Below are 26,613 nucleotides of genomic sequence, written 5' to 3' on the forward strand. Positions count from 1 at the left end.
TATCTCAATAAAACTGTTTTAAAGAGTTCTGCCTATTAATTTAATATTGTTACTGCTATGGCTATTGCAGTAGTGAGGGCATGCTGAACCACTGCTAAACACTTCTTTCTCAACCTTAACAACACCATAGGGGTTAAGTATTATTAAGCCCTTTTACAGATAAAGACAATGGGCTTTGGAGTATAAATAACTTGTACAAGACTGCATAGCTAGTAACTACCAAATTCAAGACTATTCTTCACCATATGATACTGTTTTCATTTTTTGTTGTAATAGTATTTTCATAGTCCTGCGTTCTCACTTTAATATTCAGTTCAAGAAAAAATACAGAAAAATTCAATAATGTCTGAAGATGGCAAATTCAAGAATCACTTTCACAGTGCCTTTATCATAAAATGAAGGCTAAAATATTGTCTATGTGTATTAAGAATTCCTCATGAGACGCCTGGGTGGCTCAGTCAGTTAAGCTGCTGACTCTTGATCTCAGAGTCCTGAGTTCAAGCCCCCAGTGGAGCTCCACGCTGGCCATGGAGCCTACTAAAAAAAAAAAAAGAAAAAAAGAATTCCTCATATGAAATTCAAACTATTTATAACTAAACATTTCATGATAAAACCATCTTCAGTGAACAGATCACTGCACTAATAAAAACAGTATCTCTTCTCTACAGATTCAGTTTGAGGAGAGCCATTTTTACTCTCACACTGTCCCCCCATATGAACAAAATCAATATAGGAAAGAGTAGCGTTTAACAATACAAATTCTATTTTAGGGGGCCCCTGGGTAGCTTGGTGGGTTGAGCGTCTGTCTTCGGCTGGGGTCATGATCCTGGAGTCCTGGGAATGAGTCCCGCATCAGGCTCCCTGCTCAGCAGGGAGTCTGCTTCTCCCTCTGCCCCTCACCCCGCTTGTGCGCTCTCTCCCTCTCTCTCAAGGAAATAAAATCTTAAAAAGGAAAAATAATTACAGGGAATTATAACTTTCTAAAAACTGTCTACCTCTCAAAATACAAATATTTTATATTGCTCTTAATATTACCCAAAATCTAATATCTATTCTTACCACGATTCTGGTTCCATTCATGTGCTTCTCCTAAGTACTTTACATCAAACTGGTACTGTCCATTTATGTAAAAATAATCATCAGTACTAAGAATAACTCCACTTGGATTATCCTCTTGCAAAGTCCTGTGAATGATAAATGGAATTATTTCCATTAATTTTTCTCCTAATTTTTATAAGGTCATAATCCAAATAAAGAATTCAAGTATTGTTACTTAAAAATGAGAATACAGTAATATCCAGACAAGTCATACTGGAAATCCTCTTAGCAGAAGTTTGACTCCCAAGAAAACTGACCTAAAACAAGTCTATTTTATTCCTTGAATTCAAAATCAATTATGGTTTTGTAACTCTATAATCTAAGTTGAACTTATTTTTTTCCCATTCAAATTAGTTCTCTTTCACATAAAGCTATTTCTACTGATTTCAGAAGCTCACAGTCTTGGAGTTATCTTTAAATTTTTCTTCTATTCTATCTCCCAAAATGATAGTCTAAGATAGAAGAATTCAATAAAAACTTCCAGAGAAAAGAGTGCTGCTATTTGCTACAAAGTAAGAGAAAATTAGTAAAAAGAAAAGATTTTAGGGGTTACTAAACATCTCTATTAAGCAATAGCATTTCACATATTCATACTCTGTCATAAATGTTCAGGTTCAAGCATTATATTTTTTAAATTTAATTAAACCTCATACCTTGCCAAAAAAGATTTTCCTGATCCTGGAAGCCCTCTGAGAAGAACAAGAACTAGTCCAACATAAGATGATGTCTTCTTTCTTACAACCTGAGAAACTGGGGTTTCTTGTACTTGATAAGCACTTGTTCCCTCTTTATTTCTCCATACCTTTGTTGGGGAAGTGTGAGAAATAACTGGAGGGGGAAATGTGTAGTTGATCGGTCTCCAGTGTGTAGTGGTGGTTACAACAGGAGCTACAAAGCCATGATTTCCTTGAAAGAGATCAAAAGCAGGAATCATTGGATTCCACATTGGTGGAGGAGGAGGAGGCAGCAGTAGAGGGAGAGGGGTAAGTACAGGGCAGTAATTCACATCCTTCCCCTTTGACGGCAGTTCAGTATGTTTGTGTGGCTTGAAACTGAATTCTTCAGAAGGTACAAACGCATCAGGGACAGAAGTAGATTTCTGATCCCCACTTGTACCTAGTAAATCAAGCCCCAGATTTTGCACAGTAAGGCTTAACGGAGCCTGAGGTTCACTGGCATCCAAATCTACAGGGGCTGGAGAGAACGGAGTCTCAACACACTCAGATTCTAAAAGCTCTTTCTGTCTTTGACTGAGATTGCTACCACCCACCATAGTGTCATTTGCCACATTTAAAGAACTACTGAGAAGAGAATCTTCCAATGCCAATGTGTCATCCTTTATAAAACTTTTGGACTCATTAGAAGCAGAAGGTGAAATTAAGGTGTTTGAACTTAATGCAGAGGCAGAATTCTCTAAATTTTCACTGTCCAATTCCATATTTTGTGTACAAAGAATGGGAGTCATATTACTTGAATCAGAATTTATAAATGCACTCGGGTCACTAAAACTATTAACACCCTCCAAAGGCAAAAATGTGTATACTTGGTCATCAGGAGAAGAGTTCAATTTCTCAAAAGCATTCTGTATTAAAGAATCCAAGTCTTCAGTTAGCTGCATGTCCAAAAATGAATCCATTTTTGAATCTTCATTCTCTTCTTCAGGAGGATACTTTTCCATTATTTCATGTCCCACAGCATTTACTTGGTTCTCCGAAGCAACAAAGCTTTTTGAAGACGATTCTTCTACCTTGGCATCAGTGGCAGATAATTCTAATAGACAATCCATTGCATTTTCAACTGTACAACAAGAAAAGCAATATACGTCTGTATTGAAAACAGTAAACTATAATTTGATTAAAATCCATGTGCTGAATAGAATACAGAAATTTATAATTTATAAATATTCAAGTCATTTTTTAATTAATATTTTATGAATATACCAGTCTGTATTAGTGAAAGGTTTGAATGATGGAGTCATACAATGCTGTTACTATCAGACAAACTGTAATAAACTAGGATAACAAATTGCCATCGAGTAGATAATCTCTGATAAATGTGAATAAACGTAAAACATAAAATATCTATAAACTGTATCTAAAAATATCTATAAATTGTATCTAAAAATTGCATATATTATGGTCATTTATAAAGACCCAAAAAACAATTTATTCAACAAATACTTAGCTACTGCCTATCCTTTTAAATATTAAGCATTTTTAAGCACTCTCCTGTAAATCTAATTTGTTTATATGGTTTATGCTATGAATTTCACTTAATACAAAAAATAGGTATCAGCATGTACTACATATCAGACATACTCTGTTCAAAGTAAATAAAGCAGTTTTTACTGCACTTAAGGGATTTTTGCAGTCTAATGGAGGTAATTAAAGATAATTAGATTAGAAGACAATTACATTATAATATAATATAGATTAAATAATACACACTTTTAGTAAGACACAAATGCCACAGCAGCCTTATAGGAGAATAAGGAAAGATTTCACATAAGGTAATATGTGAACTGGGACTTGAAGATTAAAAAGAAACTTGTCAGACACAAAAAGGGAAAGGCAAAGCCAGTCTTGAAAACACAAAGTATGTTTAAGGTATTAAGAGAAGTTGGTTGGAGTGTGGGTACACAGTAGTATGGTAGATGAAAGGAGACAAAACTGGAAAAGATCAAGTGGAATTGGAAAAAGTGCTGTATGTCATGGTAGGACAAATCAATATTACTTTCTAGGGAAACTACCTGTCACCATATTTGAGCTAGAAGCTTTATATGTACCACCTCAATGAACCATCAAATAAATACTATGAGGTATAATATTTCTAGCAAATAGATGAAGAAGTGAAGTTCAAAAAGTATATTAACTTGGCCCAAGTGACACAGATATTAAGTGACAGAGCCAGGACTGGTATGTCTGACTCCAATGCTGAGCTCTTTCTGTTATAATACAAATACAGAATTAGAATTGTTAAGCATTTGAAATTTTGGAGTTTTGCTTATTTTTGTGTTGTTCTGTTTTGTTTTATGGAAAATAAATATGAAAAGGAAGCACAGCACAGGAGGTAACAGCTCTGGTCTGGAGTCAGAAAACCAAAACACTTAAATCTCTGCTTGCTGGCTATCACCCTTAAAACACATTACTTAACTTTCCTAAGCTTTGATTTTCTCATTTGCAGTACAGGGATAATAAAGGTACCTACCTCATAGGGTTCTTGTGAGGATTAAATGAGATAATCCATGAAAATGTGCTGTGCACAAGGACTGGCACCTAGTAAGCACCCAATTAATGTTCCCTTAAGAAGAAAAACAAAAAGGGATTGGAGGGGCAAGCCTGGCAAAGAGACCAGTTAGGATATTACAGCAATAGTATAAAGGTTAGAAGCCCTAAAAATGGGGGAGGGGGAAGAAAGAAAGAAAGCACGCAAGCAAACATAAGAGGTATTTCTATGAAGAAAATCTACATAATAGAAAAACCACAAGGTCAACCAAAAAAATTAGCATGTATATAAAATAGTATTAAGTAAAAATAAGTAAAAGATCAGGATATACATATCACACAAAAGAAAAGTCCTTACACAGTGTTGGAAAAAATTAAAACAATGGTATAAAACAAAAAAACATATGAATAAACAATTCATAATTCATACAAGAATACAAAAACTAATATATATTTATGTACAAAAATGCTCAACAATCCTGCTTATTTAAAGAAAAAACAAATTAAGAAAAAGCAAAATTTTATTCCTATTAAAATCTTAAAGTAATACTACACGATGCTGAAAAGGCTGTGGTGAAACCACTGTACTTAAACAGTGCTAGCAGGATGACAAATCAGAACACCTGTTTGGTAGGCAATTTAGCAGTATGTTTCTAAGAATTGAAAACTGTTCTTACCTTGTGACATATGAAAATAAAACGTTGGACTAAGAAAAAAAGCCAAAAGAAGGGAAAAGTGGTTTGTACCAAGATGTCCTCTGCTGTATTAATTATTCATGAAAAACTTAGATATAATTAAAAAATTAGAGCACAACAATTCAGTGAAATATTAGAAAGCTATTAAAAATAAATATAAAGATCAAGGCAACACTGAAAAAATGCTTATGTTAAGTTTAAAAAGCAGAATACATAATTTCATCAATACTATTATTCAAAATACTCAAAATATCAGTATTTATGAACAAGGTGTAGAAAAGATCCTGGAAAAGAGAAATGTTTTTTGTTAGGATATAAGGGTAATAAATTTTTCTTGTAATTCCTCATTATTATGTTAGTGTATGTGAAACAGATTTTAAACACCTCAACAATAGGAAATAAATACTGAAGTCACACATAAAATTCTACAAACTCATTTCTGAGCATCATGTCGACTGCCGAAAACTGTTTTTGCATACATAAGAGGATAATCACAGTCCATGTAATGAATAAAAATGGAAGCTTCTCATGCATTAGCAAAACTTCCCCAATCTAGAATAATTTTATCTTATACTAATCATGGCCAATAGCAACATTAAGCATCAACATTTAATTTATTCATTCAGTCAACTTTGATAGTTTGTCTATTTGCCAAAATACTTCTAAACAATTTATTAGAAGTTATTAATAATACTATAGTGAAGACTTTACAAAAAAAAAAAACTCAATTCTCACCAGAAAAGTCCTATGAGGTACATACTATTATTTTTCTCATTAACAGATAAGAAAACACCCAGAGAGCTTCAGTGGCAGAACTGGAAATCTAACCCAGGTTTCTTGACTCCAAAGCCAACATTATGAAACACTACTCTATTAGCATCAACACCTAATCAGCTCTCATTCCCACAATTACAATTATCTTTTCACTCAATAAATATTTACTGAGGTCCTATCTGAATCATTTGCTATTTTAGGGGCTAGGGATACAGCAGTAAAAACAGTTTATAAAATCTGTCTTTATGAAGCTTACATCCTAAGACAGTGGTTCTCAATTGGGGATGATTCTGGTCCCCAAGGGACATATGACAACAGATGGAGGCATTTTTAATTGTCACAACAGGCTGCTGAAGGTTGCTACTGGAATCTACAGAGTATAGGCCAGGGATGCTGCTAAACATCCTATGATTCACAGGAAAGCCACTCACAAAAAAGAATTATCCAGTCCAAAATGTTAATAGTGCCAACCTGTCCTAGAGGGAAGATAAAAAGAAATGAAACATAAAATATGATATCTATACATACATCTTATATCTAAACTGTATATTTCTCAAAAGCAGAAAAAAACAATGCTTTCTTCTTCATATCATTCACAATTATCAACTTAGTACCTCGCCCATAGCAGACGCTCAATAAATTAGCAAAACAGAAATAAGGCAGTCATTTTTCTATATTACTACTGGTCATGGCACAGTACATGAAGTCTACTTATACGATGCAAAGTGTTCAAACTAAACTTTTTCTCACCTTTGAAATCACATTCAGAAAGCATCAAATACACTACATCGGGATCCAGATCAGAAAACATCTCTGAGATACTGGTGAAGAGTTCCTCCTGATCAACTTTTGTCTCACACATGGAAGGAAGAGTAGTAGTTGGCTCCTCATGACTAGCAACACTGGATACGACAACTTCCTTAGAGCTTGCAGTCTTCCGAAAAGGATTTCCCCCAAGATTTTTCTTTCTCCTTGGCATTCTGACTTCCAAAACTAAAATGTTTCCCTTTTCTTATTTAAGATGTTTGATATTTAAGTCATACCTCAAAGAAAACACGATTAAATATCTTGCACAATCCAGCAGTAATAGGACCTAAAATAGAAAGCAAGTAAAAACACTCAGACTATATAGTTATATTTCCATTTCTAAAATCGGAATGACATCTTTATTTAACTCTAAGAAAGTACCATCAACTCTGGTAGCAAAGCCAAAAAGCAGTCAGACAACTTCTCTCTTCAAAAGATTCAAATTTTGCCAGGATTGAACATGTTAAATAAAAATCAAGATATTAACAAATATAATGAATTTTCGCAACAGTGTGTACACTGTTTTACTGTCATTATTTCATTTTTGAAATATTCATAATGACAACGCCTACTGAACACCTACATTTGGATGTGTAATAGGCATTACAAACTTAACATGTCCAAAACTGAGCTCCTGATCACCTCCTTCATATTCGCTCTTCTCAGTCTTTCCCGTCTCAGTTAATACAACTCTATTCTTCCAACTGCTCAGGTCAAAAATCTTGGAATAAGTCCTAACTCCTCTCAACCCAAATCCAACCAGTAAGCCAATTCTGTCAATACAACCCTCAAATGTATCCAGACTATAACCTTTCCTCACTATCTCACTGCCACCACAGCCTGTTGGAGAGATTACTGTAAAAGCTTCCAAACCAATCTCCTTGCCCCTTCTGCTATTTATATGTAGCAGAGCAATCAGTGGGACTCAGTTAATACGTATCTTCTGCTTAACTATCCAGTGGCTTCCCATTTCACCCAGAGTAAAAGCCAGAACCCTTAAAACGGCCCATCACTCAGACATGTGTTACTTCAGTACTGTCATCCCTAAACCTCTTTCCCTTTGAGCTCAGTGTCACTCCAGCCACACTTGGCCTCCTTGTTCTTCTTCAAACACACCAGCCATGCTCCCCTCAGGGAACCTTTACATTTGGCTCCCTCTACCTAAACTACTACTCTCTCAGGTATCTATAAAAGTTTATTTCCTCAACACCTTCCTATCATTACTTAAACGTTACCCACTCAAGAAGTCAGTTCCCCAACACCACTTATCCTACTTTCCTTACTTGAATTTTCTCATAACACTTATCATCTTCTAACACAGTGTATGTTTTACTCATTTTTTAAATTGTATTTACTACCCATATTCAAGTAAAGTGTAAGTAAGCTCCACAAGGGCAGGGACTCATTATTGATCTAGAGAACCCCAGATAGTCTATTTGCTTTCTCCGCTTGGATGTATCTAAAACATTTCAAATTTAACTTATCTAAAACTAAATGTCTGATATTTTCCCTAAAACCTGCTCTAACCATTTGGTCTGGCTACTATCATCATTCATTCATATTCCAGGGTCCTAAATGTTCTCTCTGCTTCCAGGCCTTGTCACCTACAATCTATTTTCAACACACCAGCCAGAATGATCTTTGTACAACATACAACATACAACAACACACAAGTCAGAATGAATCAAATCTGCTCTAAATCCTCAAGTAGTTCTCCACATATCACTCAATAAAAGCTAAAGTTCTTAGAGTAGCCCACCTTTGATGGTGGGCTGACCTTTGATATACTGGTGATGATATACAAAGGGTGATGCTGGCCTTTGATATACTCTTCCCCAGAATATCTGCACTGCTAACTCTCACTCCTTTAAATCTTTATTCAAGTGTCACAGTGAATGATTTCTTCCTTGATTACCCAATTTAAAATCATGTCCCCTGATCCCTCTGCCCCAATCTCCATTTCCTCTAACCACCCACTGGCCCTTAACACCCATACTATAAAATGTACCTTTTAATTAAATTTATTGTGTCATAGCTCTCTCCATCTTCCAGAACTGCACTGTCAATATGGCAGCCACCGGCCACATGAGCCTATTTAAATTTAAATTCATTTAAATTCAGTTAAATTACACCTTTCTTTATTAATAGCCCATAAAGTAGAATGCGGAGGGGGAAAAAACTGCCAGAGACAGAGAAGGACATTATATAATCATAAAGGATCAGTGCACCAAGATGACATACCGACCCTAAATGTGTATGCACCAAAAGAAAGAGCCAAATAAGTGAAGCAGAAGCTGACAGAACTGAAATGAGAAATGGACAGATCCACAATTATAGAAACTTCAAATCCCTCTCTCAACAATTGATAGAATAACTAGACAGAAGATGAGCAAGGATACAGAACACAATAACACCATCAATTAAGGATAGTCAATCTTTATAGAACACTCCACCCAACAACAGCACAACAGCAGAATACATTATTTTCAAGTGCCCACCAAATATGTACCAAGAAAGATATGTCCTAGACCTTAAACCCCAGCAAATTATAAAAGGACTGAAATCATACAAAGTATATTCTCTGACCACAGTGGAATCAAACTAGAAATCAATTAACAGAGAGATAACCGATAAATCTCCAAACACTTGGAACTTAAGCAATATACCAAATAATCCATGAGTCAAAGAGAAAAAGTCTCAAGAAAAATTTAAAAATACATTGAAATGAACGAAAATGAAAATATACCGTATCAAAATTTGTAGGACACAGCTAAAGCAGCAATGCCAGACATTTATAGCAAATTTATAACCAAATGCATACAAATCACAAAAGAGGAAAAGTCTCAAATCAATAATCTAAGCCCCCACCATTACCTAGAAAAAGAAGAGCAAAACATAAAACACTGATGAAAGAAATCAAAGATCTAAATAAATGGAAAGACACAGCATGTTCATAGACTAGAAAACTGAACATAGTAAAGATGTCAATTCTCCCCAAATTGATTTGCAGATTCCTATCAAAACCCCAGCCAGAGTTTTTGTGGATATGGACAAGATTATTCTCAGATTTTTTTGTGGATATGGACAAGATTATTCTCAAATTAAATGGAAAGACAAAGGAACTAGAATTGCTAAAACAATTTTGAAAGAGAGGAATCAGTCAATTCAATTTCAAGATTTGTTATATCACTACACTAACCAAGACTATATGGTATCAGTAGAGGGACAGACATATAGATCTGAAAATAGATTATAGATTTGGAAACAGAAGAGAGAACCCAGAAATACACCAACATAAATATGCCCAACTGGCTTTGGACAAAGGTGCAAAAGCAATTTAACGGAGAAAAGAGTCTTTTCAACAAATGAAACTGCAGCAAGTGGACATCCACAGATTAAAAAAATAAACCTTGACCTCAGTTTCACACTTATAGTAAAATTAACTAAAAATGGACCAAGAACTTAAATCCATAAAACTATAAACATCTTAGGAAAAGAAAAAAAAGAAAAACAGGAGGAAATCTCCAGGACCTAGAGCTAAACAAAAGTATGATCCATAAAAGGAAAACCAGAGAAACTGTACTTCATCAAAACTAAAAACTTTTGCTCTGTGAAAGACCTTGTTAAGATGAAAAGACAAGTTACAGATTGGAGGAAATATTTGCATACCATATATCCAACAACTGACTAGTGTCTGAAATACATAAAGAATTTATCAAAACTCCACAGTAAAAACCAAACAATTCAATTAGAAAATGGGCAAAAAGCATAACACCAAAAGGATATACGAATGGCAAATAGGCACATAAAAGATGTTCAACCTCATTAGGCATTAAGTAAATGCAAATTAAAACTACGTACAAAGAGCTATTACCTACACATCTATCAAACTGGCTAACATAACTAATGACAACACAAAATGCTGGCAAGGATACAGAGAAACTGGATCGCTCATACACTCTGCTAGGAATGTAAAATAGTACAGCCACTTTGGAAAAGAGTTTGGAGGTTTCTTTAAAAACTAAACATGTAACATCATACAACAATTCAGCAATTGCATTTCTGGACATTTATCTAAGAGAAATGAAATATTAAGTTCACCCAAAATTCTATAAACAAAGGTTACAGCGGATTTATTCATTATAACTGAAAAATAGAAAACAATTCAGATGTCCTTCAATGGGTGAATGGATAAACAAATTATACTTCCATTCCATGAAATATTAGTTAGCAATAAAAAGGAACAAACTGATGATACACAAAAACAACCTGGATGAAATTCCAAAGTTATGCTGAGTGGAAAAAAGCCAATCCGAAAAGGCTATATACTGAATGATCCCATTAATATAACATTTTTGAAATGACAAAATTACAGAAACAGAGAACAAATTAATGATTGCCAAGAGTTAAGGAAGGGATGGGAGAGGAGGACAAGTGAGTGTGGCTATACAAGGGTAAGCTGGGGGATTCTTGTAGTGATGGAAATGTTCTGTATTAATGACAATATCCTGGTTGTGATGCCATGGTATAGTTGTGCAAAGATGTTTTATCGGGGAAACTGGGTAAAGAGCACAGGAGATTTCTCTGCATAATTTATTAGAACATGTGAATTTGTAATCTCAAAATAAAAAGTTTAATTCTGAAAAAAGCATGTTAAATTAAAAATTCATTTCATCAGTCATACTACACACATTTCAAAAGCTCAATTACTACATGCAGTTAATGATTACCATATTGGAGAGCAGAAATAGTAAACTTTTCCATCAGTGCAGAAAGTTCTATTGGACAGCACTGTTCAGGAATATAAGTTCCATGGAGCAAGTGAATATCCCATCTTGGGAAGCAAAAAAGTACAAAGAGAAAGTCATAAAGAAAAAAAGTACTAACACATCTAGCCACATTTAAATGTAAAAGACCTATGTATCAGAAACAAAATTAGGGAAAAATATGTACAACATACAGCAACTGTTTTCAATTTTTCTCCTCCCATTCTTTCATAAAGAGGGTTTTGCATCCACCATTTCTACAACTACTCTAAAATTGCTCTTATCTACCAACAGTGCACAAGGGTTCCTTTTTCTCCAAATCCTCATCAAGACTTATTATTTTTTTGATTTCAGCAATTCTGACAGGTGTAAAATGATATCTTGTTGTGGTTTTAATTTGCATTTCCCCAAAGATTAATGATGTTGAGCACCTTTTCATTTGTCTGTTGCCTATCTGTATGTCTTCTTTAGAAAAATATCTATTCAGGTCCTCCGCCCATTTTTAATCAGATCATTTGTTTTTTGGGTACTGAGCTATTTGGAGGTTCCTCAAAAAATTAAAAATAGAATTACCATATGATCCAATAATTCCACTACTGGGTATTTACCCAAAGAAAATGAAAACACTGATTCAAAAAGATACATGAATCCCTATGTTTATTAAAGCATTATTTACAATAGCCAAGACATAAGGGCTCTTGGATGGCTTAGTTCGTTAAGCGTCTGACTCTTGATCTCAGCTCAAGTCTTGATGTCAAGGTCATGAATTCAAGTCTCCATGCCCAAGTATCCATCAATAGATGATTAAAGATGTGGGATATGCACATACACACACACATACACAGTGGAATATTACTCAGCCATAAAAAAGAATGAAATTTTGCCACTTGCAACAACACAGATGGATCTAGAAGTGAAATAGCCAGAGAAAGACAAATATCATATGATTTCACTCATATGTGGAATTTAAGAAACAAAACAAATGAACCAAGGGGGTAAAAAAGCCAGACTCTTAAATACAGAAAACAAAATGGTGGTTGCCAAAGGAGAGGTAAGTCAGGGGATAGGTAAAATAAAGGGGATTAAGAGTATGCTCATATTGATGAGCACTGAGAAATGCACAGAATTATTGAATCATTATGTTGTACACCTGAAACTAATACAACACTGTATGTTAATTATACCTGAATAAAAAAATAAAAAATTTTTTTAAAAGGGAAAAAATGTTTTAGGTGTCTTACGCAACCAAAAGTTTCTGGTACCTTCTCCCATATTCATTTCAAAGTACAAGCCATTCTAAACTAAGTGAAAAAGAAGCCCAGAAAGGCTCTGATTTTCCCTGTGATTTATGTTGTTCTTTTTTTGTCAAATATTAAATTGTTTTCCAAAAGAAAATAAAAATTGCTCTTATCTAAATCACCATTGATGTACACGTCAATGATAAAAGTCAATGATAAAATTCACCAGGAAGATATAACAATTCTACAATTCTAAGCTTGTATTCAACTTGTAAAATCACTCCCTCTGTAACTATTAGAAAAAGGAGCACCCCCAACAAAATAGAAAAAAAAGAAAGGCTGAACAATAAGGACAGAGAAGATCAATAAATAACTTGGCTTAATATCTATACAACACTGGACTAAATAACCACAGAATACACTTTATTTTCAAGTATACATGGAATTATATTAGAAATTAGTAACTAAAATACAACTAGAAAACACAGTTGTTTGAAAATTAAGAAAGAGACTCCTATACTTGAATCAAAGAAGAATTCCACTATTTTAGTGAAATGCTAACATCAATTTAAGATAATAGTTAAAGGGCGCCTGGGTGGCTGAGTGGATTAAGCATCCCACTCTTGATTTCAGCTCAGGTCATGATTTCAGGGATGTGATATCAAGCCCCAGGTCCAGCTCTGTGCTTAGTTCAGCTCTACATTTAGCTCGGGGTCTGCTTGTCCCTCTCGCTCCATCTCTGTCCCTCTCCCTTCTCCCCCCGCTCCACCCCACAAACACTCTCTAAATAAGTAAAATCTTTTTAAAAAATAAATGTAAATTTAAAAAACAAAAATAATTAAATTAATATTAGAAAATATTTTAACCAAATAAATATATCCAAACTTGTGAAATACAACTAAAGTCATGCACAGAAAAAGATGCATACAAATGCAGGTGCCTGGGTGGCTCAGTTGGTTATGCATCTGCCTTCAGCTCAGGTCATGATCCCAGGGTCCTGGGATCAAGTCCCAGCATCAGGCTCCCTGCTCAGTGGGTACTCTGCTTCTCCCTCTCCCTTTTCCCCTTCCCCCTGCTCATTCTCTCTCTCAAATAAATAAATAAAATCTTTATTTAAAAAAAAGATGCATACAAATGCATATATTAGAAAAAAAGAAAGGCTGAAAAATTAACTGTCTAAATATTCAATAAGCAGTTGGGGGGGGGGGACAGCAAATCAAACCCAAAGAAACTAGAAAGGAAATAACAAACAGCAAATACAAAATAGAAAACAAATACACAGTAAATGGGATCAACAACAACAAAAGACGGTTCTTTGAAATCTAAACTAGCTTAAAAAAAAAAAAAAAACATTAAGAATAACAAATCCCCAGCAAGAGTGATGAAAAAAAGAGAATGGACGCATGGGTAGCTCAGCTGGTTAACCGGCTGCCTTCAACTCAGGTCATGATCCCAGGGTCCTGGGATCAAGCCCCGCATTGGGCTCCTTGCTCAGCAGGGAGTCTGCTTCTCCCTCTGCCTGCCCCTCCCCCCGCTTGTGCGTGTGCACGCTCTCTCTCTCTCTGACAAATAAAATCTTTAAAAAGAGAGAGAGAGAAGGTACAAATTACCAGTATCAGAAATGAAAAACGGGACATCATTATCAAGTCCACAGACATATTTTAAAGAGAGAGATCATAAACAATTTTATGCTAATAAATTTTAAGCTTTAAATGTAATGCACATTTTTAAAAAACACACATCATACCATATCTGAAATAACAAGATCTAATAGTCCTGTATCTATTAAAGAAATGGATCTATAACTTAAAAGCTTCCCACAAAGAAAACCCTAGGGTCAAGGTGGCTTCATAAGAAAATTCCACCAAATAATCTGTAATACCAATCTTACACAAACTCTTCTAGAGACTAAAGAGAAAACACTTCCCAACTCATTTTATGAGGTCCACCTAACCTTGATACCAAAACCCTCCAAGGATATTAAAAGAAAAAAATTGGGGCGCCTGGGTGGCTCAGTCATTAAGCATCTGCCTTCAGCTCAGGTCATGATCCCAGGGTCCTGGGATCGAGCCCCACATCGGGCTCCCTGCTCAGCAGGAAGCCTGCTTCTCCCTCTCTCCCTGCCCCTGCTTGTGTTCCCTCTCTCGATGTCTCTCTCTCTCTGTAAAATAAATAAATAAAATATTTTTAAAAAATAATAAATAAATAAAAGAAAAAAATTACAGGCCTATTTCACTCATGAAAATAGATGCAAAATTCCTAAGCAAAATATTACAGTAGTAATACATAAATTATGAGTGATGTTACACAAAATATAAAAATTATATTAGTCATTTATAAAAATAATGTATCATAACTACCTGAATTTATTTTCAGATTATAAAGTTGTTTTAGTATTTGAAAATTATTCAATACCCAGCATTACCAAAATAAGAAGAAAAATCATAATAATCAACTCAATATATACAGAAAAACTATTTGAAAAAAGTCAACATCCACTCATGATAAAAACTCTACATGAAATAGAAGGGAATAAAGGCATGTACAAAACACACACACACCCTTCATACATAATTATGAAATGCTAAAAGTTTACCCTCTGTAATCAGAAATAAGATGCCTGCCATCACCATTTCTATTCTACAGTACTACATTGTACCAGAGATCATAGCCAGTGCATTGGCTCAGTCAGTCGTTAAGCGTCTGCCTTCGGCTCAGGTCATGATCCCAGGGTCCTGGGATCGAGCCCCACATCAGGGTCCCTGCTCTCTGGGAAGCCTGCTTCTCCCTCTCCCACTCCCCCTGCTTGTGTTCCCTCTCTCGCTCTCTCTCTCTCTGTCAAATAAATAAATAAAATCTTTAAAGAAAAAAAAAAAGACTTGAAAAGGAAATAAAAGTTGTAAGGATTGGAAAAAAATAAATATAACTATCATTCTTCACAGGCAATACAACTGAGTACATATAAAATCCAAAAGAATCTACAGATTATCTTTTGAATTACCCAGATAATTTAGCAAAATTGCTAAACTGTATTTCTCTACACCAGCAATTAGAAAATAAAAATTAAATTTAATGGTCTAGACCTATCAGCAGCCTTTACACAGCTGATAAATCCCTCCCTCAAAGAACATCCTAAGGATATTATCTTCTTTTAAGAACAGGGCCACTAACAGAATTTTCTCATCATTCAACTTGGAAAAAATGACCTGTTCCAGGGCTTAGCCCTAGCTTCTCTTCTTTTCCCTGATTTACCTACTTTTTTGGTGACCTCTCCTAGTCTCATGGCTTTAAACACTAACAAAATGCTAATAATTTACATCTCCAAACTGCACCTCTTCCCTAACCCCAGACACACAAACTACCCGCTAAATATCTCCACTTTGTATATCTAATAGACATATCAAACCAGGCATGTCTAAAAGTGATCTCAATCTTCCATTGCAGACCTGTCCTATCTATAATCCTCCAATCTCAGCTAATGGCAATTTCTTGTTGCCGAGGCCAAAAAACTAGGAGTCATTTTTGCCTCCTCTTTCCTTCACACTTCATCTGATCATTCAGCAAATCTTGCCATTCTAAATTCAAAATATATTCAAGTCATATGATAACTCTTATGTTTAACCTTCTACGGAAGTGCCAGACTGTTATCCAAAGTGGCTGCACCATTTGCAATTTCCACCAGCAATATATGGGGGTTCCCATTTCTCTATATCCTCACCAACACCTGTTATTATCCACCTTTTTGATTATGGCCATCCAAACGGTATCTCATTGTATTTTTTTGGTTGGTGTTTTTTTCTCATTGTAGTTTTGACTTGCATTTCCCTAATGACTAATGTTGTTGACCATCATTACATTTGCTCAATTAGCATTTGTATATCTTATCTAAAGAAATATCTATTCAGATTCTTTGCCCATTTTTAAAAGTAAGGTTTACTGTCAATATTATTTAGAGTTCTTTATGCATTCTGGAGTCCTTTATTAAATATCTTCTCCCATTCTGTGGGAAAGGTCCTTTGAAGCACAAACATTTTTTATCTTGACGAATTTACCTGTATTTTTCATTTGTCACTTACACTTTTGGTGTCCTACCTAAGAAACCAATGCTTAAACAAAAGTCACAAAGATTTATGCCTATGTTTTCCTCAAAGAGTTTTACAGTTTTAGCTTTTACGTTTAGGTCTTTAATCCATTTTTACTTAATTTTTGTATGTGGTATGAGATAGGGGTCTAAGTTAATTCTTTTTCATGTGGATATCCAGTTGTCCCAGTACCATCTGTTGAAAAGACTATTCTTGGGGCACCTGGGTGGCTCAGTCCATTAAGCATCTGCCTTAGACTCAGGTCATGATCCCAGGGTCCTGGGACTGAGCCCCACATCGGGCTGCCTGCTCAGCGGGGAGTCTGTTTCTCCCTCTCCCTCTGCTACTCATCCCCCTCACCCTGCCGTTCGCGTGCTCTCTCCCTCAAATAAATAAAAATCTTAAAAAAAAAAAAAACTATTCTTTCTCCAATGAATGGTCTTGGCATCCATGTCAAAAATCAACTGACCATAACTGTAAGGGTTTATTACTGTATTCTCAATTCTATTTCACTGATCTATACATCTACTCTTTTTAAGATTTTATTTATTTATTTATTTGAGAGAGAGAGAGTACAAGGAGAGGAGGGGCAGAGGCAGAGGGAGAAGCAGACTCCCCACTGAGCAAGGAGTCCAATATGGGATTTGATCCCAGGACCCTGAGATCATGACCTGAGCCAAAGGCAGATGCTTAACCGACTGAGCCACCCAGGCATCCCTATAAATCTACTCTTATGCCAGTATCACACCATCTTGATTTGTAGTTAAGTTTTAAAATCAGGAAAAGTAGGAACACCTGGGTAGCTCAGTCAGTTAAGCATTTGCCTTTGGCTCAGGTCATAATCCCAGGTCGTGGGATCGACTCCCACATCGGGCTCCTTGCTCAGTGAGGAGCCTGCTTCTCCCTCTGCCTGCCGCTCCTCCTGCTTATACTGTCTCTGACAAATAAAATCTTTTAAAAAACAAAATCAGGAAAAGTGAGCCTTTGAATTTTGCTCTTCTTTTCCAAGACTTTTGAGTATTCTGGGCCCCTTGGATTTACATGCAAAATTTAGAATTAGTTTACCAATTTCTGCAAAGAAGCCAGATGGAATATTGACAGGGACTCTGCTGCATCAGTAGATCCTAAGTCCAAGGTTTGTTTTAAAGCCTCCAACACCTCTGCATTTCATATAGAGTAAAAGCCCAAGTTCTTAAAATGGCCTAGTTAAGATACGAAACAGTCTGGTTCCCTAGTAACTCTTTCAAATCATTTCTTGCTACTCTCCCTCCTGCTCTTTCTTAAATTCACCCAGTATTCTCCTGTTTCACTGTCCTTATAGCTAAATCAAATCCTGAAATGCACTTCCCCCAGATATCTACCTGACTCACTCCTTACAAGATTTCACTTATGGCATCTGTGCAGCAAGGTTTTCCCTAACCATCCTATGCAAAACTGTACACACGCATGTTCTCTCCATCTCCCTTTCATTATTTTTTTCCTCCAAAGAAATCAACACTCTCTAATTTCAATGTTTATTTTGTTTAATGGCTATATATACCCTGACACTAGAAAGTAAACTCTTTGAAGACAAAGGTTTTTGGCAATTCTGTTCACTCCTCCACTGCCATCACTAAACTAAATAGTAAGTACCAAAACTATATACCAATATCAAAACAATATCTAGCACATAGTAAGCACTCAATACATTTCTGCTAGATAAATAAAGGATTAAGGCAAGGAAAAAGAAATAAGAAGAACAGGAAAGCCTTAGGTATAAAATTCTAAAAAGAAATCGTAATACTCTATAAACATTTAGAAGTTTAACTGCATTAATAAAATGAAGTTAAAAAAATATTACTGGGTTGCATGGGTGGCTCAGTCAGTTAAACATCTGACTCTTGATCTCAGTTCAGGTCTTAATCTCAGGGTCCTGAGTTCAAGCCCCACATTAGGCTCCATGCCCATCCTCCCTCCCTCCCTCTCTCTTTTTTTTTTAAAGAGAATATCACTGTTATGTCAAATACTATTATGTTGCCTAATAGACAAAAAATAATTTTTAAAATAATAATAGCCACTGTTGGCAAGTCTACAGTGAAATAGGAATTCTCATACACTGTAATGAGAATAAACTAGTATAACCTTTCTAGAAAGCAAACTGGCACTGTGTATCAAGAAATCTTAAATTAGGGGTGCCTGGGTGGCTCAGTTGATTAAGCGACTGCCTTCGGCTCCGGTCATGATCCCAGAGTCCTGAGATCGAGCCCCACATCTGGCTTCTTGCTCAGTGGGGAGCCTGCTTCTCCCTCTCCCTCTACCTGCTACTCCACCTGCTATGCTCTCTCTCTCTCTGTCAAATAAATAAATAAAAATTCTTTAAAATCTTAAATTACAGTTAACCGTTGAACAATGTTGGGGGAGGTGTCAAGAACACCAACTACCCAGTCAAAAATCCACTGAAAGCTTTTGACTTAACTACTAATAGCCTATTCTTGACTGGAAGCCTTACTGAGAATATAAAGTCAATTAACACAAATTTTGTAAATGTATTATATACTGTTTTGTTACAATAAAGTAAGCTAGAGAAAAGAAGATGTTATTAAGAAAAATATAAGGAGAAAATATATTTACAGTACTGTACTATAAGAAATCTCCACGTGAGTGGACCAGGGCAGTTTAAGCCTACGTTGTTCAAGGGTCAACTGTACTTCTATTCTTTGATCCAACAATTCCACTTTTAGGAATTCATCATAAAAAATAATCAGACTACATATATAAATAGATATTTATACAGAAATGTTCAAAATACAGGAATTCTTTACAAAGAAAAACTAAAAACCTAAGTAGTGAGAAAGGAATGATAAAATAATTTCTAGTGATAGTTAAGTATAATTTACTAAATACTTAACATATGCCAGGTAGAATGTTAAGATCATGATTTTACTTAACTCTTAAAATTGTAAGTAATATTATACCTATTTTGCAAATAAGAAAACTAAGGACTAGAAAAGATAAGTATCAAGCTTAAAGCTCTTAAGTACCAAAACTGGGACTGAACCCAGATTTGTTAGACTCCACTAAGCACAATATCCATTTAGATTCCTAAATTGGAATTTTATACAGTCATTAAAGACTATATTTTGGATAATATTTAATTGAGAGGTTTTTTTTTTTAAGACAATGTTAGAAAATGAAGCAAAACACAAAACTAAATGTCATTTATACAGACACCCAAATGGGACCAGATTAGATTATAGTATTAGACTGGAAAAGAAATCTCTGGGTAATGGGATTACAAGTAACTTTGTTTTTTTTTTTAAAGATTTTATTTATTTATTTGAGAGAGAGTGAGACAGAGCATGAGAGGGGACAGGGTCAGAGGGAGAAGCAGAATCCCCACTGGGCAGGGAGCCCGATGTGGGACTGGATCCCGGGATTCCAGGATCATGACCTGAGCTCAAGGCAGTCGCTTAACCAACTGAGCCACCCAGGTGCCCCACAAGTAACTTTATTTTTAGCATATTAATCTTTTTATATACTACTTTTGCATTTTCCAAATAATCTATAATATGCATACTTCAATAATCAGGGGGAAAAAAAAATCACTACTATCAAAGATGAATCTTAGACTTCCCCTATACTTCCTCCAGCTGGCAAACAATACAACCCTTCCACCTTTTTCCATTGTGTCTATTTATATGGAAAAAGATCTAAACATGTAAGTAGCTTAAGTGTCCAACCAATATTTAGTATAATGAGGAATTGCTATAAAAACATACACTACCACCCAAGTACCAGTTTTACTTTATATATTCAGACTATTTCAATCCCATTTATTCACTTGAGTAATGTTCAACTTCTATCAACTGATCTTATGCATCTTCCTTTTTCCATAAAGAGAGGCTTATTGATACTAGTTTAAACAAGGTTATGTAGCTTCTTCACATACATACCTGACCTAGAGAGTGTATTCTAAAAGGATATGGGAAATAAGGATGGGTAAGTAAGGTTTGATATATTATGGAGAAATGTGAAAGAACTGGCTCAAATGAGGAACCTAAAAACAAATAATATAAATTTTTGTTAATAATGAGTCCAAGAATATTTAAATTTCATATACACATTTTCCAAGCTCTTCTACCTCTATTATTTAATTTTAACCTGATAGAGAACCTAATCAATATATACTTGCTCACTGATTACCAGCAAAATATTCCAGCATGGTATGCAGAGGCCTTATCAACTCAAGTTTTTTGTTTTGTTTTAACAGATAAAGATATATGTTCTTTTAAACATTAAAAAAAAATTCTGGGTTAACATGAAATTTATAAAAGTAGTAGAGTGAACATGAACTCTAACAGTGGTATGGCAATAGTCAGTACTGCCATTAAAGTGAATATACCAATAAACACCACTTCAAAAAATACCTTCCTTTTGAAAGCTACATCATCAACACTCACTAAAAAAATTTCCCATGTCATTTTATGAATAAATCTGCTATATTTATATAAAGACTACTAATTTCAGATAACTTACCTTTACAGAAAAATATCAGAATAACAAATTTCTATAACAATCAAGAAAGATATTCTATTTAATATATGCAATATCAACCATCTAGAAAGAACAGGCCTAAGAAAATTGATACTAACAATCAAATTTATTAATAATACTTTAGCTCCTTAAAATCATCAAAAAAGAAAAACAAAAAGCATCTCTCTAAAGAATATATATATGGAAGTCACGGGACTCAAAACATTGTATCATCCCAAACAAGATCAAGAAACATCTCTTTCAGAAACAAATGCTACCAAAACCAATCAATCCATCTTTACTGGGGATTAAGTTACCTACAAAATGATTTTAAGTGTACCACTGTGATAAGGGTAAGATAAATATTAAATCTCATCAAGGTACCAAATGGTGTGTCACTAAAAAAAAAAATAGCATTTATAGAAAATGTAATCAAATTAAGGTAACCAATAATCTTAAAGTGTATCTATCTGACATAACTATTATAATTGATCACTGAAGACATCCTAAATATCAGTGGATAAGAGTATGGCTAAATAAATTATGATAAAAATCATCCTTTAGAATACTAGGCAACTATTAAACAGTTTAAGACAGAATGAAGAAACCAGATGTGTGCAGAAACCAGAAAGACCTCTGAGACATATTCTTAAGGGAAAAAGCCAGTTGCTAAATAATATACAGATCTTAGCCAAAGAATCCAGGAAGTTGTAATTCTTAGAGTTCTTCAACACTTTCTATAATCCTTCATTACTTACTGCCAGTACTAGTCTTGCTTGGTTATTTTAGAGGCTCTAAAACCAAAAACATTGTTGGTTTTACCAACATATTTTCATCTGTATGTGTTTGTTTCCCCATTAGCCATGTTCCTTGATAACATAGATTATGATATATACTCCAATCTGACAGCCATAGTCCCATACATAAAATAGGTGCACAAATAATATTTGCAAATGGAGAATATATAAAATATGAAGACGCATTTTAGAAACAGAAACTAAAACATTAAAGGGGAAATATTAAAGGGGAAAAGCAGGGATGCCTGGGTGGCTCAGTCAGTTAAGCATCTGCCTTTGGCTCACAATCCCAGGGTCCTAGGATTGAGTCCCACATCGGGCTCCTTGCTTGGTGGGGAGCCTACTTCTCCCTCTGCCTGCCGCTCCCTCTGCTTGTGCACTCTCTCTCTCTCGTTCTCTCTCACTCTGACAAATAAATAAATAAATCTTTAAAAAAAAAATCTGAAAGCAAGGTGAATTAAAAAAAAGGGGGGGAAGCAGGACTACGATATAGTTGAGAAAGAGCTTGTGCTCTTTGAGAAATTCTAGTAACAAAATCCGTGATTATATTTTCCTTCTGAGATTTTTTTAGTCACTCAAAAATGCTTGAGAACCTATGTGTAAAATATTCATCCTCTATGACTTTAATACTTACCATCTGTCCAACATTGATGCTAAGAACGTGCTTATTAAGGCCACAGTTGATATCTACAAACTCTACAGCTCTTCCTGTTATCCAACATGTCTTCTTACTACAAAAAAAATACATTTTATATATATAATAAAAGGCAAATCTATATCAAACTATAATCCTAAATGAAATCAAAGTTCAAAACATGTAATACTTATAACGTAAGTACATATGATATTCCACAGAGAAAGGCACAAAAGTAAAAAAAAAAGAAAAAGACAAAGAAAAAAGGCCAACCTTATTTGCCACCACTGGAGGTAACTATAACCCTCTGGAAATGGTTATATTAAAGGAACAAACTAAGCATTTATTCTCCAGGTAGACCGTTATTTCAAGATAACAAAATAGCCTGAATTGATGAGGGAAACTTCTTCATAGAAGATGACTATGCAAAAGGAATGTAAAAGGAACAACAGAATCTTAATATTTCTAACGAGTAGCTGAACAAGAATCAGCAATCATCAATTAAGGCTAAAATCATTAGGTGAAACAGGCTGATAGAGATTTACCCGGTGCCAAAGTGCCATCCACAGATGACTTACAGATGCAAAAAGAAAAAGGTAACTTTTCAATAAAATAATCTGGTTGTCACCACCTCAGCCTGGTGATGAGCATCAGCATCAGAATGATGGGACAACTAAACATTATGTGCTCTTAATATGAAACAATATGAATACACAGCATCACTTTATTTTATTTAGTACTCTTCCAAAAATCTTTAACCTGAATCTGAAACACCTTTAGATATAACTCCAAGTTTAAATATTGGGTGGGGGGGGGCAGAAGGAGAGGGAGAGAGAATTCTAAGCAGGCTCCAGGCTCAGCACAGAGCCCAGCGCGGGGTTTGATCTCACAACCCTGAGATCATGACCTGAGCCCAAGTCAAGAGTCCGAAGCTTAACTGTTACCTAGGCAGCCCCTAACTCCCTGTTTATAGAAAATATAGGGGATAGAGGAAAATGTTCTACTATACCATGAGTAAACGATCAGCAATACAAAAAATGTCAGACATTCTCAACAGAGCTAACAAATCTGTATCACGGAGTAAGAGAGGAAGGGTGGTGAAGAGATAGGTAAGAGAGGCAGTTCTATAAAAAAAAAACAAAAAAACAACTCAGATAACTAAATGCAATACGTAGCTCTTGATTTGAATTTGGTATTTAAAAAAAAACAAAACAATAAAAGGGGCACCTCAGTGGCTCAGTCAGTTAATCATCCAACTCTTGATTTTAGTTCAGGTCATGTTCTCAAGGTTGTGAGATCAAGCCCCACGTCACACTCCACCCTGGGCATGGAGCCTGCTTAAGATTCTCTCTCTTCCTCTCCCTCTGCCCCTCTCTCCCTAAAAAAATTAAATTAAAAAAAAAAAACAATAACAACTGGAGAAATAGGACTATGGTATGAGTATTATATATTAGGGAATTATTGATAATTTTGCTAGGAATAATCATGGTTTTACAGCTATTTTGGAGGATATCCTTTTTCTGGGATATATGCTAAAGATAATATGTCTTCTTATAATTTTTTTTAAAAGAGCAAATTTCAAACTAAACCCTTAAACAAAATTGAGCAAAGTCCAAAATATATACACTTATAACATAAATGTATAATACTCAAAAAGGAAAAACCGTGGGTGGTTTTTCCAGGGTGGTTCAGTCGGTTAAGCATCTGCCTTCGGCTCAGGTCATGATCCCAGGGCCCTGGGATTGAGCCCCACGTCAGGCTCCCTGCTCAGCGGGGAGTCTGCTTCTCCCTCTCCCTCTCCTTCTGCCTCTCCCCCTGGCTTGTGCTCTCTCTCGCTCACTCCTTCTCTCTCAAATAAACAAAAACCAAAAAATAAATTCCACTTGCCACCATTAATTTACTTTTAAATGGCGTTTTACTTTATGTAAAGTAAATGTGGCAAAATTAACAATTATTTGAATCTAGAAGGTGGGTTCAATATACTATTCTACTTTTCTATATGCTTAAGTATTTTCCATTTGTAAAAGTTTTTAAAATGTACCATGCTCCAAGTAAACTTCTTTGTCTAGTCTACAAAGTAAAATCCTTTTTTAATCCAAATACCAATACTTAATTTGAAACTTCTAATTCAAATATGCCAAGTTTTCATAAAGCAGAGTAAAGGTTGTATCTGGTTATCTATCCATGTGTTCTGAGAAGAAAAATTCAATCATGCTATAAGTAAAGGGAAGGAAGAAAATGAAAGAAGAAATCTTTTTTTCTTAAGATTTTATTTATTTATTTAAGAGAGAGAAAGAAAGAGCACAAGAGTGGGGTGAGGGGCAGAGGGAGCAGACTCCCCGCTGCCCCCCTCCGGGGGACTCTGGGATCATGATGTGAGCCAAAGGCAGACACTCACCCGACTGAGCCACCCAGGTGCCCCTGAAAGAAGAAATCTTAAAGGATAAAACTGAAGGAGGGGCTCCTGGCTGGCTCAATCAGTGGACCATATGACTCTTGATCTCAGTGTTGTGAGTTTAAGCCCCACATTTGGCGTGGAGCCTACTTTAAAAAAATTAACTTTTTTAAATGAAGGAAAGGACCCTGAATTGGGGCAACAGGCTATCCACTTGCAACAGCTATCCACTCAGCAGCAAGTTGGCTTCTCCCTCTCCCTTTATGATCCCTCTCCCTCTGTGATCGCTTTCACTCTCTCTCAAATAAATAAACTCTTAAAAAAAAAGAAGAAAAGGACCCCGAATAGCCAAACAACCTTGAGAAATTAAAACAAAGCTAAAGGCTTTGTTTCCTGATTTGCTTCCTGATTTCAAAACATATTAACAAAACTGTATCAAAACTGTATGGTACTGGCATAAAGAAACAGAAGAACAGCTGGAATAAAATATAGAGCCCAGAAATATACCCTCACATACACAGTCAAGTAATCTTTATTTATTTGAGAGAGAGACAGAGAGAGCGAGCGAGCACAAGCGGGGGAAGGGGCAAAAGGGAAGGGAGAGGAAGACAGAAAGAATCCCAAGCAGACTCCACACTGAGCATGGAGTCTGACGTGGGTCTCGATCTCATGACCCTGAGATCATGACCTAAGCCAAAACCAAGAGTCAGTCACTCAACTAACTGCACCACCCAGGCACCCCTACAGTCAAGTAATCTTTGACAAGGATGCGAAGGCTACACAATGGGGAGAGGATAGTCTTTTCAACAAAAGGTGCTTGAAAAACTGGATATCCACATGCAAAAAAATGAACCTGGACCCTTACCTGATACCATATACAAAAATTAACTCAAAATGGGTTAAAGACCTCAACATAAGACCTGAAACCATAAAACTCTTAGAAGAAAACATGGCAGAAAGCTTCATAACATTGCATTGGCAATGACTTCTTGGTTATGGCACCAAAGCACAGGAAACAAAAGCAAAAATAAACAGGCCTACATCAAACTTAAAAAAATAACTCCTGCACAGAAAAGGAAAACAATCAACAGAGCAAAAAGGCAATCTACAGAATAGGAGAAATATTTGCAAACCATATATCTGATAAAGTGTGAATATCCAAAATATATAAATAACTCTTACAAGTCAACAAAACAAACAAAAAAAAAACCCTCAATTTTCAAAATGGTCAAAGGACTTGAATAGACATTTCTCCATAGCTGATTGATACACAAATGATCTACAAGCATATGAAAAGATGTTCAACATCACTAATCATCAGGAAATGTTAATTAAAACCATAATGAGATATCACCTCATACCTGTTAGGATGGCCACCATCAAAAAAAGGGGGGCAGGGACAAGTGTTGGTAAGGATGGGAAAAAACTGAAACCCTTGTGTACTGCTGGTGGGAATGTAAAATGTGCAGCTGCTGGGTAATATATAGAATTGCTGAGTCACTATATTATATACCCGAAACTAATTTCACACTGGATGTTAACTATACTGGAATTAAAATTTTAAAAAATAAAAATAAAATGTGCAGCTGCT

At 35.4% G+C, this 26,613-nt stretch overlaps 1 protein-coding gene across 5 annotated transcripts in view; it reads right to left on the minus strand.

Annotated features, from left to right (window-relative positions):
• Nucleotides 1–26,613, minus strand: part of N4BP2 (NEDD4 binding protein 2) — a 122,809-nt gene that overhangs the window by 87,210 nt on the left and 8,986 nt on the right. For 3 of the 5 annotated variants that reach the window (XR_003606675.2, XM_028087051.2, XM_028087027.2), the window contains exons 2-5: nt 22,628–22,724; nt 6,542–6,884; nt 1,752–2,895; nt 1,060–1,184 (exon numbers count right to left, since the gene is read on the minus strand). Coding sequence is in view for 4 of the 5 variants with exons in the window: in XM_028087051.2 (XP_027942852.1) it covers nt 1,060–1,184; nt 1,752–2,895; nt 6,542–6,770 (1,498 nt within the window). In the remaining variant the exon portion in view is untranslated. Of the gene's footprint in view, nt 1–1,059; nt 1,185–1,751; nt 2,896–4,305; nt 4,399–6,541; nt 6,885–22,627; nt 22,725–26,613 lie in introns of those variants that run through there. The other 2 variants (XM_028087065.2, XM_028087058.2) reach the window with 2 other exon arrangements.

The sequence above is a fragment of the Eumetopias jubatus genome, unplaced genomic scaffold, assembly GCF_037043125.1.
Source record: "Eumetopias jubatus isolate StellerSeaLion01/CBP00866 unplaced genomic scaffold, mEumJub1_p1.0 scaffold_2, whole genome shotgun sequence".
NCBI classification, from domain to species: Eukaryota; Metazoa; Chordata; class Mammalia; order Carnivora; family Otariidae; genus Eumetopias; species Eumetopias jubatus.